General features: G+C 25.6%; 1 protein-coding gene across 1 annotated transcript; it reads right to left on the minus strand.

The window, feature by feature from the left end:
• Positions 1-264: 264 nt before the first annotated feature.
• LOC111302001 (1-acyl-sn-glycerol-3-phosphate acyltransferase 2-like) lies at positions 265-9619 on the minus strand. Its single transcript, XM_022897947.2, has 11 exons — positions 9443-9619; positions 9208-9330; positions 8921-8960; positions 8736-8809; positions 8575-8634; positions 2864-2941; positions 1976-2134; positions 1308-1433; positions 1083-1175; positions 835-921; positions 265-702 (listed from the first exon to the last, which is right to left on the minus strand). Exons 1-11 carry the CDS (start codon positions 9521-9523, stop codon positions 517-519), a joined length of 1107 nt encoding a protein of 368 aa, XP_022753682.2. The 5' UTR covers positions 9524-9619; the 3' UTR covers positions 265-516.
• Between the last annotated feature and the right edge of the window lie 10324 nt (positions 9620-19943).

Here is a 19943-nt window from a genome sequence, read left to right on the forward strand (position 1 = left end):
ATTTACTTATTTATATGCAAATAAACTCTTATTTTAAACAAAAGATTGATTTATATTAAGGATTTATTTATGTATAAATTAAAAGTTAAAAGATTATTTAGATACAAATTAAAAGTTAAATACTTATTTAAATGCAAATTAAAAGTTTGAAGATTATTTTGGTATAATAGAATTAAAGGTCGATTGAGTATTCAGAGGGTTATGAGAAATAATTTTTGTATTTATCATAAAATAAATAAATATAAATACGTGAAATGTGATATGTAACTAAAACTTCCGTTATTATGAAGATCTAGCATAACAATTGCATCCAAAACACACATCAAAACAAAAAGCTAAAAGCATTTTAACAATCCAAGTACACATATTAAATATTTGAATTCCATAAACTCTCATGCATCAAATCTAAGAACTCTGCTTAAATTTGGCTCGATTCTTATCACTGGAGAGATTGTTTTGGTTTATTTTGTATATCTTGATATATATATATATATATATATATATATATATATATATCTATAAAGCAGCTTTGCTCTTTTGTGGTGGTAACTTTGTAAATTCAAGGAAAATGTGTACTATGATTGCCACGCTTCCTATTGTGGTTGCTAAAATGGTACATCCCCACCGAGTAGAAAGCAAAGAAACCTTTTGACATGATATCCAAGCTCCAAGAGAAAGTAAAGAGGTGGCAATGAAGAAAACCTACAGGAAAATGACCAATTAGATGAGAAATATTAGTAATTGAATAGCAAAATTAATTGGGTTTTAAGTACAAATAGAAAATATTATTAATTTTTTGAGCTAATTATAATGTATTTGTATGATATATCTTACTATCGATGACTTTATTGAGCGACGAAAAGTTGTAATTTCCTCATCATCAAATGTGCCTGTTGCTGCAAAATTTTCTAATAAAGCATCCTGGTATTTATGCCATAGTGACACAAAAAGGGACATCAGATTTTGGACGGATATATATTATTTTTGCTGATATATTTTTTTAATTTATCTTATATATAAATCTTAAAATTAACCATTACAAAAAATAATAATAACAAAATTATGCTTTGCAAAGTGCATACCTTAGCAATGAACCTATTTCTACACCATTGAGCAATGCCTTCATCTGATTCTGGCAGATCCTTCGTCGAATATCGCTTTATATGCACCTTAATCTGTGTTATGTAATTAAAATTGCGTCAAAAAGTAAAAATTAAAAATTCCTTTGTAATTAAAAATACTGATACATGAAAATGGATAGATAACACGAAAATTCTGAGTAAAGTTGAAAATTGCAAATAAAATACCTTGCAAGGTTGCATCTTGAAAATTCTAAGTAAAGTCGGAAAGGGGTGATCTTTTGGTATAGCAAATGTAACATCATAAATTGCTGGAACAAAGGATCGCAAACTTTGTACTGCTGTAACAAAACCCTGAATATTGCAAACAAACAAACAAGCAAAAAAAAAAACTAGCTTCAAAAAGGGAATTTTTAGTTCTGTTTTCACCAAAGACGTTCTCCCAAATTTTGAAGCCTTTTTGAAGGGATTATTTTCATCAAATAAATCGACCTAATGATTTTAAACATGATATTAAAATAGCACAAAATATAAAAAAATAATATGATTTAAAATTAATAAAAATGATACGTGAATTTGTAAAAATAAAAAATGTATTTTGTTTTTGATATATATACACAAATTGTAATATAAAAATTTATATATTTTATACGGATTAGATATGAAATAAATAAATATATATATGAATTATTAGAAATATAATTTCTTAGGGAAAAAAATTTATTAGAATAAGATAATTTTTGTTAATTAAAACTAAACTGAACACTGCAATTACTGTTGAAATCTTCGAAGGTTAAACTTTTATGTCACTGGCTTGGCAGACTAACTTTTAATTAAACATTTTATAGTGTATATATATATATATATATATATATATATATATATATATATTTTACCTTGGTCTTAGGGATGAGCACATTCTTAGGAATTGGCAACCCTTTCGAAGAAGCAAATGTTTGAGCTTCTAAGAGTTTATCGTGCGTCAAACGCGTTCCCTCCACGAAAATAGTCATCCAAAAAGGAAAAGGAAAATCCTTAAGCGCTTCAAAGCTTGACTGCAATACACATAACCAAGTTGCCACAAAAATGCTTAATGTGCATAAACAAATGTAGTTAAACCTAAAATCTCATCTTGACTGCTGATCCTGTTGATCCGTGCAAAACTAAGCTTGCTCTAAACGATAGTTACCAACAAGAAAAAAAAAGGGCATGGGAACCCAACGATATTCCTAGCCATGAATAATTCTTGCAAATTTGATGAGTTGACATTAACCCAATTGCTAAATTTTTTTGTTGGTATTTACCCAATTGTTATATAACAATACTATTAATCATTACTTCTTTAAGCATTGGTTCAAAATAATTAAAATTTTTTATTTTATAAAAAATTTTACATTTGATACACTATTTTTATCAAATTCAAGATGAGAAAATGAATGAATTGCCATTTTTTAAATATTACTTTAACCTGTATTGGTAGACACTAGTTAAAATTAAGCCCTGCATTTTTTTTCTTTAATTTTCAAACTACAATCTTTTTTATTAAAAAAAAAAAAAAAAAACTTGACACAATCCTCTAAAAATTCATTCAACTTACCGAAAACCCAATTCCATTTAACCCAAATTAATAACATAAAAACAACAAGCGAAATTAATTTGTGACCCAAGCCAAAATTAACTTGAAATATCCCAAACTTGAAATGTTCCAATCCACCAATTACCAGTTTTATTTAGTAAATGAAAGGAGAATCTTTATAAATATGAAGAGAGTAAAAACATTTTACCTTCAATTTGCTTTCATCCTTGGCCCAATTTCTATCCACGAAAATAAATTCATAAAACCAAGTTGTCCACCCGAAGAACTGCCAATATTTTTTGGAAGCATTGAGTTTCGTGAAAATTTTCTTGAGAAAATCATAAAAGAAATATAATATTTTTTATTCCATAGAAGCTATTGATAGTGTAATTCAATAATTATAATTAGAATTAGGATAATGCTATCAGTGCCCAATAGTCCCAACAACAATATAATCTGACAACTTACAAGTCGCAAATGCTATGAGAGTAGAAATAAGTAACCAAACTCATAAACATGTGAGTAATTATACAATTGGACAATTTAGAATTTTCATATAAATTAACTTTAATCAATTACAATCTTTAATATCTCTCTCTTTTTTAATATTCTTCACATATTGTATACATGTATGAAGAATTGGGTCCAACTCTTTAATATTCTTCACATAGTGTGTACATGTATGTAGGAGACTACATACATAACTGGAAACGAGCAATCTTTTCCAATAAATGAAAAGTAAGCATAAAATTTAATTTATCTCTCTTAGACGTAACAAAGTCAACTTATTAGCAAAAAATTTTCAGTAACTTTATCAATGACAAGAGCACTAGTAATTGATGCACTACTTTAATCGGTTTTTTGCTTTTTTAAAAATTTTTTTTTAAGATTGAATAAAAAGGATAAACTGAAAAATAAGAAAAAAAACTAGTAAAAAAATAAAAACATCTTTCAAATCGGAATAAAATATTAAAATAAAAAGCAAAAACTAAAAAATAAAAATAAATAAATAGGAAATAAATAAAAACATCTTTCAAAACGGAATAAGTTTTCTGCTAGGCAATATACTTGTCTATGGATCGGATTGTCACTAAGGGTTATTGGCCGATCATAACCAAGCTAAGCTTGGTTATAGATTTTTAAGTTCAGGCCGGCTCAAATTATATTTTATTAATTAAAATTATTTATATTTACTATTACGTTATTAGTAATTTACTACTAAATTATTAATTTATTATTAAATTATCAGTGATTGATTATTATATTTTTATATATTTACTATTATGTTATCATTGATTTATTACTTAATTTTTAATTATTTACTACAAAATTATCATTGATTTATCACTAAATTATTTATGATTTACTATCAAATATTGCTAATTTATATTAAATATACATGATTTACTATTAAATTATTATTGATTAACTATTAAGTTATCGATGATTTACTACTAATTTATATTGATTTACTTTAAGATTTTTAATGATTAACTACTAAGTTATCAATTATTTACTATTAAATTATCATTGATTCACTACAAAGTTATTTATTATTTTCTACTATCAATTAATTATTATTAAGCTAAACTGATTTACCAATAAATTATCACTAATTTACTATTAAATTTTCATTGATTTATTACTAAATTATCAATAATTGATGACTAAGTTATCACTTTTTTTTTATTAAGTTATCCTTGATTTAGTTTTATGTTATTATATATTTACATTATATTATAATTGTTTTACCATTAAGGTATTATGCATTTATTATTATATTATTACTGATTTACTAAAAAGTTATAAATTATTATCTACTAAATTATCATTCGTTTACCATTAAATATTATTAATTTACTACTAAATTTCAATAATTATTACTAAATTATACTGATTACATTTAAATTTTTAAATTTTAATTATCTACTATTATATTATCATTTATTTATGTATATTCAAAAAGAAAGTAATTTGTATGATAGAGAAAGAAAGTAACAAAAAATTTAAGTATAAATAACTTGAAAAGCTTGAGTAAATGATTTTAATTTACTATCCATAATTTAACATGTAATAATAAGCTAAAATTATAACTTTTATACTAATGCAAGTATCAAAACTAAATTAAATAAATATATACAATATATATTAAGAAAATATTTCTAAGATATTCTTCAAATTTTTTAGTTCATGAAAAAATAGTATGTATTAAGATAAGTTTTATTGATGATTTGATTGAATTATTAGTATATATATTTTTCATACCTATTAGCAAAGTATAATTACATATAAAAGCTTAAAAATTTTGAAGTATTTTGTCATATGTTTCTATCTTTAAGCATATAATTTTGGGTAAAAATTTTGTTATATATGATAAAAGTAATAAGAACAAATTTACCAAATAAAATTTATAAAAATTAAACAAACAACAATTTTAAAAAATGTTAAATTCATAATAATTACCTTTTCATTCTTCATAAAAAATTTTACTATTAAACGAAAAGATGATATATTTTTAATTGTTATTTCATTTTTATTATCATCATTGAAAATGATTATATATATATATATATATATATATATATATATATATATAGCCTAGGACTTTTTTTGTATTTTTATGCTAACCAACTTCTTCATTTGAAAAGAGTAAAGAATATTGTAAGGGGCCATAACAACTCAAATAATATTTAATTCTATGTGATCTTCCTAAATGAGTATAAATTATGATATCTTTTTTAAATAAAATGTTTGAATTATTTTTCTCAACCCATATAGTAGCAACTTGATCAAAAAATTAATGATTATAAATTCGTTGATCTAAATTTACATTTCTGTAACACAAATTTCAAAATCTTTAAAAAATATATATATTCTTTAATCTTGCAAGACTTTGATTTAAGGATTTTCTTCTACAATTATCATTAGTATTTTTATCACTTTTGTATTTTAATTTTTATTGTGTTGTGTTCTCATTCTATTTTGAAATTTATTACCAATATTATAAAATTATAATTAAATTAACATGAATTAATCAACTCAAACTTGAAACAATTTAAAACTTAAATTGAGTATAAATAAAATTTTTACTCATTTTAAATTTTAATTTAATTAAAAATAATATAATACACATAATTATAAAAATAAACCAACTTAACTTGTTTTCAATTGCTTTTAAAAAGTTAACAACTTAGTAGTTATTTAAAACCCAAAATAATTGAATATAAACAAAATTCAAATTGAAATAATAACCCAATCAGAATCTAATATTTTTTATTCATCTTTTGTAACAATTTAAAAGTTTTTTATTTAAGTTTTTTTTCCTTCATCTTCAATGTTTTATTTATATTGTCTTTGTGGTTGAATTAATTAATTAATTTTAAGAGCACCTCTAAAGTAAAATTACAATTATAAGTAATCAAGTATACTTCTTTTTTATTTAAATTTAGTCATTTGAATACAACTTTTAAAACAAAGAAAAGTATGCACCTATTATTGAGTTAAATTTGCTCAAATGCATAAGTTAATAATTGAGTATACTATAAATAGAAGTAAATGATAAAACTTAACTAAATCTAATTGGTCCCTAATCATAAGTCTAAATTTCAACTCGAAATTATGAAAAGTCAAAATTTGAAATAATTAAAATACCAAATACACAATTAAATAAGAATTTATAAAATGAATTTTGTTAATTAATCTTGTAAATCACTATTAAGTTTAGTTAAATTATAATTTATGTTAATATTTTTATATTAAATGTAATAGTGATAATTAATTTAATGAATTTCAATTCTGTTGAACAAATATTGCCTAATATAGCAACCTTAAAATTTTTTATATAATAGTGAACATTTTTCAACTAATATAAAAGAGAAAATGAAGGAGTACAGTTTCTCTTAATAGAAAAATCTCATATTAATCCTAGAAAATTTAAAATCAATATATTTATATTTTTTTTATTGAAATATCATATAACACTAAACCTTTTTTTCATGTGGAGAAGATAAAATTATGTATAATCAATCAATCTTTCGTCTTATTTTTTTGCTTAAAATAATTTTCCATTAGTGCTTCCATCAATTGAATGTAATTATTGTTCTACCAATTGAAAGCTTAATTTTTTTCTTTCCTTGAAAATTTTTATTATACATAACTTTTTATTATATAAAATATTAAAATACATAATTTTCAAAATTAAAATGAAATAAAATAAATTCCTAACCTTGGAAATTATTATATTTTTTTAAGAAAATTTCAATTTTCAGTACAACAAACTTGCTATGTAATACCTATAAAATTTATAATGATTTCATTTTTAGTATTAACAATATAAATTTTTATGAATGAGTGTAACTTTGGCATAACCACATTCAAAAGATAGTTTTAATGAATTTTGTGACATCTTAAAAGAATTAACCAAAAACAATTAATTTTACTTCACATGATAATTCTCTACTTAAAGTAACTCAAATTAGGTTGTTCAATCACCTGGTGACAAACAAAAGCAAACAATTTAATATAATTGAGAAAAGTTAAATAATCTTAAAATATAAATTAATCATATATATGCACATTAAAATAAAAGTTAAAAGAAAATTAAATCAATTATTATTTCAATCAATGTGAATAATTCTTACGGTAATTTGACGGGACCAATCCTAAGCTATTGGTAACTCTTTCACCTTTTGAATAATTTAATTTTACTGATGAAAAATCTAATTAAAGTGTTCAATGAATCACATAATATTAATTGTTGATGAAAGATGTGCAATTGATTTGATATTAGTTATTATTTATGAGAATAATAGTTATAAAATTTTAGAAAAAAAATAAAAGAAAAATTAATTACAGAGGCCAAACTAAATTGGAAGAATAATATGTTAAAGAATTATTTCAAGGGACTAAAAATTTTTAATTATGTTATCAATAATCAAATTAAATTATCAATTCATAAAATATATAAATAATAAAATTATTAGCATACATATATAGCTAACAAATCTATTAAAACAAAAAAAAAATGAAAGGCAAAAAATAAAAAGGAAAACAAATATGCTTCAATGACTTAATTATAATTATCTTTAATGAATTTATTTGTCAACAGAAACTATATATAAAATTGTTTTTATAACAACAAAAGAAACAAATTCCATATAATTGCTATATTTCTATACAAACTAAGCATTGATCTCATTTTATTTGTATTTTTATTTGATGTAAAAAATCCTTCTAATTATAAAAAGTGAGTCTAATAATAAAAAAATTATTTAAATTAAAATTTATTAAAAATTACTAATGATATTTTAATATATCACTTTTAATATTTTTTAAATTAAAATTTTATTACGATAATTTTAGTCGATCATTTTTACTACTTTTTTAGTTTAATTATAAAAAAAATCTAATAATAAAAAATTCATTTAAATTAAAATTTATAAAAAAAAAAAAAAAAAACTTACCAAAGATATTTTAGTGAATCACTTTTAACATTTTGTGAATTAAAATTTTAAAAAATTTAATTTCACATCAACTCTGTTTTTAACTTTGTTTGATTTAAATTAAGCTTAAATTAATTAATAAAAGTTATATATTTAAGGATAAATTTATTAATTTAAAAATTCATAGGGATATTTAGGTTAATTATCTTTAATACTTTTAAAATTCACACTTTTATATATTGATAAATGCATATAAAAATAATTATGTTTATTGGATTAAAGTCATAATTACTTATCAATTAAATCTGATAATTTGTATATTCATATTATATAAAATATAAATAATTTACATATTTATATTGTATTATCATATTATATTTTAAATTAAGATAGGAAGTTCATTTGTACAAGAGATAATAAGAGAAAATTAAACACACAATCTATGAGTGAAGTTATTTAGCCAAGTTAAAATACTGACAGGAAGGTATTGCACCGATTTCTTTACGATTGTGAGTGCACTTCGAAGACAGCCCATACGCTGCAAAAATATATAAAAATAAATATAGACACAAATTTAAGTTATTTCTTAAAGTAATTTATAGAATATAGTTTCGCAAGCGAAATGATAGTTAAAATTACCTCTGCCAAAATCCATGTAAGGATCGTATCAGTATCAGACACATGATTAGGCATAAGAATAGCATGTTCTTTACCTGCAAATTTGAGAAAATAAACAAATAAATAAAATAAAAATACCATCTTTACATATATATATATATCCGGGAATTACAGAAATTTGATTTTTTTTTTTTTTTTGGCATTACCCATCAACTGATGAGTTTTGAAATCCGTATGCAGTTTAACCTGTGACAAGAAACCAAGTAACTTAGGCTACAAAAATAAATAAGTGGAAACAATATACTACAAAATATTAAATAATTGAACCCATAGTTCAATCAAATTAATTCATGTAGTATCCATTAAAATTGATATATAATAGATTTAAAATTCAAATTTTAATATTTATAATCTTTTCTATTATCAATAGGTACGATTTTTTTTGTGAAAAAAAAAAAAAAAAAAGCCTAAAAGATTTAAGAAATACGGAAACCTCAAAGCCTGACCACCATTCCATCATCCACACAACCTCTAGCCATAACAACTCCGTAATTGCTCCATTAATCCTTCGGAATCTACTTTTCGACAGTGGTCGGATAGTTAGATAACAAGCCACCTGAAAGTATATATAATAAGCACAAAGGAGTATGATAATTTCCCAGAACAAAAACTCTACTGACGGTGTATAAAAAAAATGAACTCTGTAAATGAAATAGGAGTGGAGTTACTTGGATGAGATTTATAAGGATGCCGGTGAACATGAATACTGAAATTAGAGGAACACCGGTAACTATGCCACAAATTTCCATTGCCTAACAAATAATCTTATATATGTACATATATATTGAACTTCAAGTGATTGGGTATTTTATCAGAAAAAAAAAAAAAGGAGACGGGAAGCTAAGCATATCACTCAAGTGCCGGATATATATATTGTTTTAAGGGATCCTCAACTACTTACCTTGTTGAAATGATATTAATTCAACCATCCATAACTAACCTACTATTAGCCTTAAAGAAATTAGCAAAGTGGTCTGACTTTTAATTAGCAGCATTAATCTTAGGCTTAGGGTTTGGTTTTTTTTTATTTGTCAGTGTATAAAGTCTCAAAAGTTAGGGGAAGTTAGCCCTAAATTTAATGAGTTATGTAATCTCATGAGATGGCTAGTGTACAAGGATATGGTCCCTCAAATTTCCTAAATTTCCTTGAGGATTAAATGAAAATTTGTGTTACCCAAAGTACACCTTGAAAGCTAGTTGCAATTTTCTTTCTTTATTTAGGAAAGAAGAGATAGATTTACATCTAATTTATTTTTTAAAAAATAATTAAATATGTGTCAAGTCAAATACAATAATCTCAATTTTTAAAAAGTAAAAAGTGTAGTATGCAAATATTTGCCTTTGGGATAAGGCTTGTTGTATTTTCTCTCCGTCTCATAGATACCGATTAGCTTGCATACATTTGGTTGTCCAAAAATATTGTCTCATTTGAAAAGTAAAAAAAGAAAATTATTCATACTTTCTCTTATTATATTTAACTAGAACTACTAATTTTTTTTCTCGTTTTTAAACTAAAGATAATCCGAGTAAAATTACATTATAACCAATATGAAATTGAAATTTTAAATAATTTTTTTTTTATGAAATTACAAGTATAAAAGAAATTATAATTATAATCAATTAATTATTATGTCTACATACATAAAATCATTGAATAATCACTTAACAAATTTAAATATAAATAAATAAATTCAACATAAAATTGAATCAAACCTACTCACAAAAAAACTTAAACTTAAAACCTCAGGGTTCAATAGACTCCTCATCTAAACACTAAACAATTTAAAAGTTCTTCAATTTTTGCAAAGTTAAAATCGAAAATTATATGTGAGAGGAACCTAGTAGTAAATATTGGAGAAACCTTACATTAATAGTTAGTTGTATTTTGAAGTTTTATATAATTGTATTTTCTTCTTTGAACAAATAAAAATAATTTAAAACAAAAAAAAATAGTAATAAAGTAATTGTGTCAAAATTTATTTAGTTGATTGATCAAACAAAAGCAAACAAATTCCTTGATGAGTTAACAATAAGTATAAATTGGGTTTAGAATTTAAAAAGAATAAAAAAAACCTACACAACATTACAAATTTGTGTTAGGGAAAGTACCAAGAAAACAAAACAAATTTGGGCTATCTGGGTCATGCTATAAATTTTTTGGAGTAAAAACATCCTTTAATCCTTGTGTGAACTGTGATCATTCCAAAACAAAACCTTCAAAAGCTAGGTAGGGATAGGTGTATGGGCTCTGCCAGCCGCCCTAGTTTTGCCATTTGCATTGGATAGAAAAGCTTGGATAAAGCGCAAGCTTACTAAAATATTTGTTTTGAAATTAATTAAAGCTATGATAAGATAGATGATGAATTGGTTTCGGTAAAATAATAATGATAAAAGAATTTGTTAATGTAACTGAATGAAGTTGTAACAATGATATTAATATTAAATTAAAGGGTAAAAAAATTATGAATTAGATGAAAATAAGGATATCGTTGAGATGAAAATGAAAAATAATCATTAAAATTTTAATTATTAAAAATTATATTTCAAGCAATGAAATAATAATTATTTTATATGTAAAATTTTTTGTTATAATTATTACGTATTTATTTATGAATTTATATAAGTAATTACTTATTTGTAGTTATTAAAATATTAGTAAAAAGTTATGTAAATATTTTTTATGATTTTATTTACTAACTTTAAATTTATTTTTAACTTATAAAGTATTTATTTTTTCTATACATTGAATTTTTAAATCATTAAACATCTATAAATATAATTTTACTAATAAAAGAATAGTAAACTTAAGATAATTAGTACTAAGCAAGGATAATTTATAGGATTTTTTTAGACTATACAATAATTTCAAATTCAAATTCATTTTGCTACCTCTACTTTTTTTAGCTTTTCTTTCTAAAATTTTGAATAAAATAATCATTTTAAAAATCTATACACTCTAAAATTGATTAGAATGTTTTTAAATCAATTATATAACATAGTATTCAGAAAAATTGATAAGTTTGAATTTGATGGAGTTCTTGTGTATTTTAATTTCTTTGAAGTATTTTTTTCACTGTCATTAGATAATTTATAATGCTTTTACATACGGCTTATTATCTGATTTGAGTAATTTATTACCATATTATCTTGTATTATAAGTGATAATCCAATTCATTCTTCAATTTTCATTTATTAGTTTCTCAAACATGACAATTTGACAATAGATAGAAGGTCTAATTTGACCGTGAGATTATTAATTAAGATTTAAACAACAATGAACATGATATTAAGGAAATGGAAAAAAAAAATTTAACCAAGAAATAGGAGTGAAAGGAATCCATTAATCTATCTAGTTAATCTATCTATCCATCCGTCTACCATATAATTATATGATAAGGTTTTTTTTGTTGATAAGTGTCATTGTCATACATATGGATTTGTAAGAAATTAAATAAGCAATTTTGATATTTTGGTTTAGATTTTTATTTTTTAAAATTTTCAAGGTTGTTAATGGGATTGAATTATTAAAAAACTCTTAACATAAAGAGCTTTTACTTTCCCAAGACTGTTAATGGGATTGAACTTTTCCATTATATATTGATTTCTACCAAAATTCATTCACATTCAATAAGAATTTATATTTGATGGATAGACAACGTATAACTTTTACACATTATTAATCAACCACAACATGACATTTCATTATGAGTAAAATTAAAAGTGATCAAGTCCTTTAAAATAAGTATTAATAAGTTTTTATATTTAATTAAATATTAATTGCAAGTGTCTTTGCTAGGATATATATGGATTTGTGAAAAGTTAAATGAGCAAGTTTGATATTTTTGTAGATAATTCTTCCTTTTCGTAATTTTTTAAAGTCGTTAATGGACTGGAATTATTAAAAGATCTTAATATTTACTATAAGAGCTTTTATTTTTTTAGATTTTTAATGGGATTGAATTATAACTTCTACTAAATTTCATTAATATTTAGTCTTATATATTTTATATAAATATATAAAAGTCAAAATTTCTAACACATTCAATGATTTTTATTAATATTTAGTTTTAAATAATTAATTGACTAAAATAAATTAAGAACTAAATCAAGAATGTCGTAACAGTTTTGTGTCCACCTGACGAATTTGGAAATAAATAAAAAATATGGAGTTGTCACCAATCTTTTTTGGCTAGGTGTGATTGATCACCTATTAAAGCATATCTTTTTAATTAAATCTTAAAATTATTAAAATTTATTAAAAGGATAATTTTAAGGTTTGCGAAATAGTCTGGATTCAAGAATCAGTTACATGTGGGGAAAGATTAGCACCTCTACAAAACCCGTTTAAAACGGTACCAATTAATTACGTGTTATCCATTGATTTTAATAAAAATAGTCTTACTTTCGGTGTTTGAATAATAATTTCCTTGATTTTCTTTGTTTATTGAAATTTTGATTGTTTTCTTTTATTATTGTTCCATATTTATTGTTCAAATTAAATTTAAGAAAAATAAATTAGAACCCTCTTATTGAAATAATTCTTAAAATATTTCAGTACGTTAGTAACATATGAAGAACTCTTTCTCACCTAGAGATTTTTTAGGCATCGCTTCTCAGAATACCTTAGAATCTCATCCTCGGAGGCTTAAATTTACTTTTCGCAAAAACTTTATTATGTATGCAATGCCAAATGCTGATATGTTGATGCATGTATTTTATTCTTTTTTTTAGAAATTTTATTGATTTTTATTTTTATTTAAATCTTTGAAGAAAAGAGAAAATTTTATTATATTGAAGATTTTCTTTAACTATTCCAATACACTAGTAATATTTAAAAAAAATCTTTTCACTTGGAGATTTTGTAAAGCATCACTACTCAAAATACTTTTAGAGTCTCGTCATCAGATAAAATTTCTTTTTTTCTTATTTATATTATTATTTTTTTAATCAATTTTATAACAAAGAAAAAAAAATTTTATTGTATTGAAAACTTTTTATAAATACTCCAATGTATTGGTAGTATTTAAAAAAATCTTTTCACTTAGAGATTTTGTAGGTATCACTACTTGGAATACCTTTAAATCTCAACGTTGCTAAAATTTTCTTTTTCTACATTTTTTATTATTTTATAAGCTTTATTCTAAAATTAACAAAATTATCAAAAATTTTTATTATATATTTCATCATTTATTTTTATTTATTAATTATTTATCACAACAAAAAAGAATTATTCTAACAAATATAAATATTTTAATATGCATAAATGTTATTAGAATAATATATAATAAATATAAAAAATTTCAAAAAAAAAATGTTTTACCTGAATCGGATCAATCAACGATCCGATCAATGTCAGTCGGGCGATTTAACGGTTTGATCGATTTAGGCATCGGTCTGGTTTGATCTGGGCCAGTTCAGTTGGACCGATCAAAAGTCAAAGAGAAAAGTAGGTCACCGATAGAGTGTGCAGACCCTGGGTCGGGTCAGGGTTGATGCATGGATCCTCTTAGGTCAAACGACGTCGTTTTAGTCGTTTAATGAAACGACATCATTTTGGTTTTTAGCTTTCTATAAAACCAAAAAAAAAAAAAATTTCTCTCATTTTTTCTCTTCCCTCTCTCTCTATAACTCTCTCCCTCTCTTAGACCCTACCTCTCTAAACTAATCAGCTGGTGGCCATCCGTCGTATTGACTACCGGTCGTCGATCGCCTTCGTCGATTGCCGAAAAAATTAAAAAATTTACCAAATGCTCCTCTCAATTCCCATAGTCTAGATCTGAGCTTGGTTTTATGAAAATAGGCTCCAAACAACACAGATCTCACCTGAAAGGTTCGGTTGAATTTTTTTTGTGTTTGTATTATTATTTTTTTGTTTGGTGCTATGGTCCTCGTTTTTAAAGGCTAAGTTTTTTTGTTGGATTTGTGTTTGTTTGGCTTGTTTTGTCTTAGGTTTTTGTTTGACATAAAGTTTTTTTTTTTTCGAATCTAGCAAATTTTTTTTTTGTTTTTGTAAGGATTTTGGTTTTTTTAATCGATGGCTCCCCCATTTTTTGAAATAAACAAGCTTTATTTATAGAACTTTCTAGGATTCAAATCCTAAATTTTCTAGGATTCAAATATCAGATTATTAACTGATCTACGAAATTTTGGTGGTCGAAATCTATGCTGCCAAATTGGGCAGGGTATCAGGTAGCTGTCGGCAGCTAGCGATGACTGTGATTTTTTACTTTGTGGAAAGTGCATTTAATGCACTCATATTTTTGTCAAACTGAACCAAAAAAAGAAAGAAGAAGAAGAAAAAAGAAAAACAAAAACAAAAAGAAAAAAATAGAAAAAATATATAATAATAATAATAATACAAAATGATGTTTACAACTACCCATCTTTGTCTATTTCTGAGAATCATGAATAAGGCAAAGATAAAGAAACAACCATTTTGTTTGGAAAAGAAACGTTGGGCATAAAATCATCTTTTTTAAAAAAAAATTTAAAAGACTCTTCTAAACAGAGGTTCAATGACATTTTTGAAAATTTAAAAAGCTCATTTGAGCAGAGGCTCAATGACTTTTGAACATTTAAAGAGGCTTCTTTAAACAGAAGCTCAATAACTTTTGAAAATTTAAAAAAGGCTCCTCGATTTTTGAAAATTTAAAGAGGCTTCTCTAAGCAGAGGCTCAATTTGAAAATTTAAAAAAAACTCCTCTAAGCAAAGTCTCAACAACTTTAAAATTCATCATCTTGGAAAAGCTCCTCTAAGCAAAGGCTCAACAACTTTAAAACTCTTATCTTGAAAAAGCTTTTCTAAGCAAAGGCTCAACGACTTTAAAATTCATCATTTTGGAAAGCTCCTCTAAGCAGAGGCTTAACAACTTTAAAACTCTCATCTTGGAAAAGCTCCTCTAAATAGAGGCTCAACAACTTTAAAATTTAACAATTCCATCTCAAAAAGCTCTTCTAAGTAGAGGCTCAACAACTTTAAAACTCAAAAATTTCATCTTTGAAAAGCTCCTCTAAACAAAGGTTCAATAACTTTAAAGTTTAAAAACTCTATCTCTGAAAAACTCCTCTAAGCAGAAGCTCAATAACTTTAAAACTTCATCTTGGAAAAGGTTCTTCTAAGCAAAGGCTCTACAATTTTAAAAATCTCATATGTTTTTGAAATCAAGTTTTCATCTTTAGACAAGTAAATTTTTCTCTTTTGAAATCTTTTGTTTGATTATTATCTTTATTCGAAGATCAAAATCTTATTTTCCATTAAGGAATAGAAAGTCTCTATCTTTGTTATAATTGCTCATAGATACATGTGCTAGTACTTTAAATGCAATGCATGTAATGCAATCAAAATCATTCATTTCCAATTGTGGTAAAGGGCTCTCAAAATCTCTCACTTTTTGCTTTTTTTATCATAATTTTCAACAATTGCCATATAACCAATCTGTTCTTACTGTATGACTATTGTATTTTTCCTCAACAATATTTTTCTTTTCAGAAATTTGTTACATGCCTTTATCAACTTTTAAAAAGTAATACTAAGATCTTCAGTGCTTGTCTTTTTTATCATTTTAAGTTCAAGACAAACAAAATACAATCACACATTTTTCTTATTTGTGAGGTGAACAAAGATATCGACTGAGCTAAAAGAATGGATAGATGTTATTTCAGAAAGAAAAAATATATATTTAATTAAACTGATAATAAGTGTATAAGTAGGAACAAAGGTACCCAAATAATCATGAACAAAATATTTTCAGATTTTTTTTCCAAAACCAAATTAAATGACTTCATTAATTCGTCATAGCTCATCATACTACACTTGCCCCTATGTTTAAGGTCTTCTTTTGATGATGTTTCCCCTTCTGGTCTAAGTCATCTTTTGTAGGTTTCAGCTTAAGTATGTCATTTTTTTTCTTTTTTTATTTTTTTTTTAAAGTAAAACATTTTTTACATCATCTCAATTTATCGAAGTAGGTAAATCACTCCCGTCTATTTCTGCCAAAATCAATACCCTATCGAAAAAAACTTTTTTCACCATATACGAGCCCTCCCAATTTGGTGTCTATTTTCTTCTATTATCATGTTGATTTGAAAGGATCCTTTTCAGCACTAAATCTCCTTCTCTAAAGCGACAAGGGTGGATTTTCTTATCACGTGCTCTCATCATCCTCTTTTGATATAATTGACCATGACAAAGTGCTGTAAGTTTTTTCTCTTCAATGAGGTTTAACTACTCGTAGCAATTCTGAACCCATTCAGCTTTCTCTAACTCTACCTTTATCAAGACTCTCAACGAGAGAATTTTTACTTCGATCGATAGCACAGCTTCCATTCTATATACCAAAAAGAATAGGGTGGCCCCTGTAGATATCTAGACTGATGTTCTATAAGAATGTAAGGTAAAAGGTAACTTTTCATGTCAATCTTTGTAAGTATTAGTCATTTTCTCTATGACTCTTTTAAAATTCTTATTTACAGCCTTCACTGCCCCATTCATCTTTGGACGATATGGTACAAAATTACGATGATAGATCCCGAACTGAGTGCACACTTCATTCATCGTTTTGCTATTCAAATTTTTGGCATTATCAGAAATAATTGTCTCTAAAAGCTCATATCTGCATATTATCTCTTTTTTTATGAACTTGCATACCATAGATCGGGTCACGCTAGCATACGATGCAACTTCTACCTACTTTATGAAGTAATCAATCATCATAAAGATGAATCTATGTCCATTCAAAGCTTTTGGAGTGATGGAACCAATGACATCCATGCCCCACATAGAGAATGGCCATGGAGGTGCCAAAACGTGCAAAGTTGTTGAAAGAGCATAAGTCCTATCAGCATAAATCTAGCACTTATGGTACTTTTTAGTATAATCAATACATTCACTTTCCATTGTCAATTAATAATAGCGAGCCCTCATAATTTGTCTAGCCATCATATGACTATTTGCATGTGCCCCACAAATTTTATTATGCACTTCTTCAATAATCCTCTTCGCTTCAGTTGCACTCACACACTTTAAGAGCACTTGATCTCGACTCTTTTCATAGAAGACATCTCTATCAAAGAAGAAATTCATAGCTAATCTTCTAATAGTCCTTTTATCATTTACTGTTGCATGTTCTGGGTATTGCTAAGTTTTGATGTATTGCATAATGTCATAATACCATGGCTTCCCATCAACTTCTTTTTCGACACTTGAGCAATACACTGGTACATCTTTCACATTTAGCTTAATGGGTTAGATCTCGGTATTTGCATCTATTTTAATCATTGTAGCTAGAGTAGCTAGTGCATCAGCAATTTGGTTCACCTCTCTAAGTAGATACTCGAACTGAATTTTTTAAAATTCTTTGACTAACTCAAAAATGTGTTTATGGTACTAGATCAACTTGGAATCTCTTGTTTCCCATTCACCTCGTAATTGATAGATGTCTAGTACTAAATCTTCAAACACATCTAGCACTTTGATCTTTCTTTCAATTGCTACTTATAGACCCATAACACAAGTCTCATATTTAGCCATATTATTTGTGCAATTGAAATTCAACTTAGCTGTGATAGGATAATAATGTCCATCAGGAGATATCAAAATTTTCTCAATACCATAACCTAAAGCATTAGCAGCTCCATCAAAATACATTCTCCAAGACCTTCAAACATGTTCATTTTTTTCAATGGCCATCGCGTCTTCATCAGAAAAATCCAGTTTCATTGGATCATAATCTTTGGCTGCATGATCGGCAAAGAATTTGGCTATTGCACTTCCTTTAATAGCCTTTTAAGTCATATAAATAATATCATATTCTGAAAGCATAACTTGCCACCATGCTATTCTTCCTGTCAATGAAGGTTTTTTAAAGATATACTTAATAGGATCTAACTTTGCTATGAGCTAAGTAGTGTGATAAAGCATGTATTATCTGAGCCTTCAAGCTGTCCAGGCCAATGCATAACATATATTCTCTAATTGTGAATACTTAGACCTATAATTAGTCAATTTTTGGCTCAAGTAGTAGATTGCTCATTCTTTCTTATTTGTTTCATCTCTTTACCCCAACACTCATCACATTGAGTTTTCATGCACTGTTAAGTATAAAATCAAATATTTTTCTAGAATGAGCGACACCAACACTAGTGGATTTGATAAGTATTCTTTGATTTTGTCAAAAGCTTCTTGGCATTCATCATTCCATTCTCTTGGATTATATTTTTTAAGAAGCTTGACAATGGGATTACTGAGTTGAGAGATGAAACAAGCAATATAATTCAATCTTTCCATAAAGCCTCGCACCTCTTTCGGGGTACAAGAAGGGGATAAATTTTGGATGGCTTGTATCTTATCCAAGTCCACTTTGATTCCTCTTTCACTAACCATAAAGCCTAATAATTTTCTTGATTTGGCACCAAATGTACATTTAGCAGGATTCAACTTTAGTTAAAATCTTCTCAACCTGTCAAATAGTTTTTTAAGATTGACTACATGATCCTCTCCTTCATGAGATTTTATAATCATATCATCTACATACATTTTTATATCTTTATGTATCATGTCATGAAAAAGAATCACCATTGCTCTTTGATAAGTAGCACCAACATTTTTTAACCCAAAAGGCATGATTTTGTAATAAAATATCCTCCACATGGTCATAAATTTGGTTTTCTCCATATCATCTTAACCCATCTTAATCTGATTATAGCCTGAAAAGCCATCCATAAAGGAAAATGTGGAGTGCCTAGCAATATTATTCACTAGAGTATCAATATAGGATAAAAAAAAGTTGTCATTGGGACTCACCCTATTCAAGTCTCGATAATCGACATACATTCTCACTTTTCCATCCTTTTTGGGTACTGGCACTATAATGGCTACCTATTTGAGATATTTTGTCACCTCTAAAAATTAGCATCAAATTGCTTTTTCACTTTCTCTTTAATTTTTAGCAGCATCTCGGGCTTCATGCACCTTAGCTTTTGCTGTTCTAGCTTGCATTCTAATTTTAAAGGTAATTTATGCTCTACAATATCAGTGCTGAGTTCTGACATATCTTGGTAAGATCACACGAACATATCTACATATTTTATGAGTAGTTCTTCTAGCTTTTGCCTTTCAGCTGGTAAAAGAGATATACCAATTTTGACCTCTCTTCTGTTTTCATCGTCCCT

This window comes from Durio zibethinus, chromosome 15, assembly GCF_047325235.1.
Source record: "Durio zibethinus cultivar Kanyao isolate XHJ-2024 chromosome 15, ASM4732523v1, whole genome shotgun sequence".
Lineage (NCBI taxonomy): Eukaryota > Viridiplantae > Streptophyta > Magnoliopsida > Malvales > Malvaceae > Durio > Durio zibethinus.

What these genes read in the sequence shown, in the direction of transcription:
- LOC111302001 (XM_022897947.2), bottom strand. Translation starts at nt 9,523, where the DNA reads ATGGAAATTTGTGGCATAGTTACCGGTGTTCCTCTAATTTCAGTATTC. An exon ending in TCCTTATAAATCTCATCCAA is followed by an intron (nt 9,331 to 9,442) that starts GTAACTCCACTC and finishes ATATACTTTCAG; the next exon opens with GTGGCTTGTTATCTAACTAT. An exon ending in GAAATAGGTTCATTGCTAAG is followed by an intron (nt 922 to 1,082) that starts GTATGCACTTTG and finishes CATAAATACCAG; the next exon opens with GATGCTTTATTAGAAAATTT.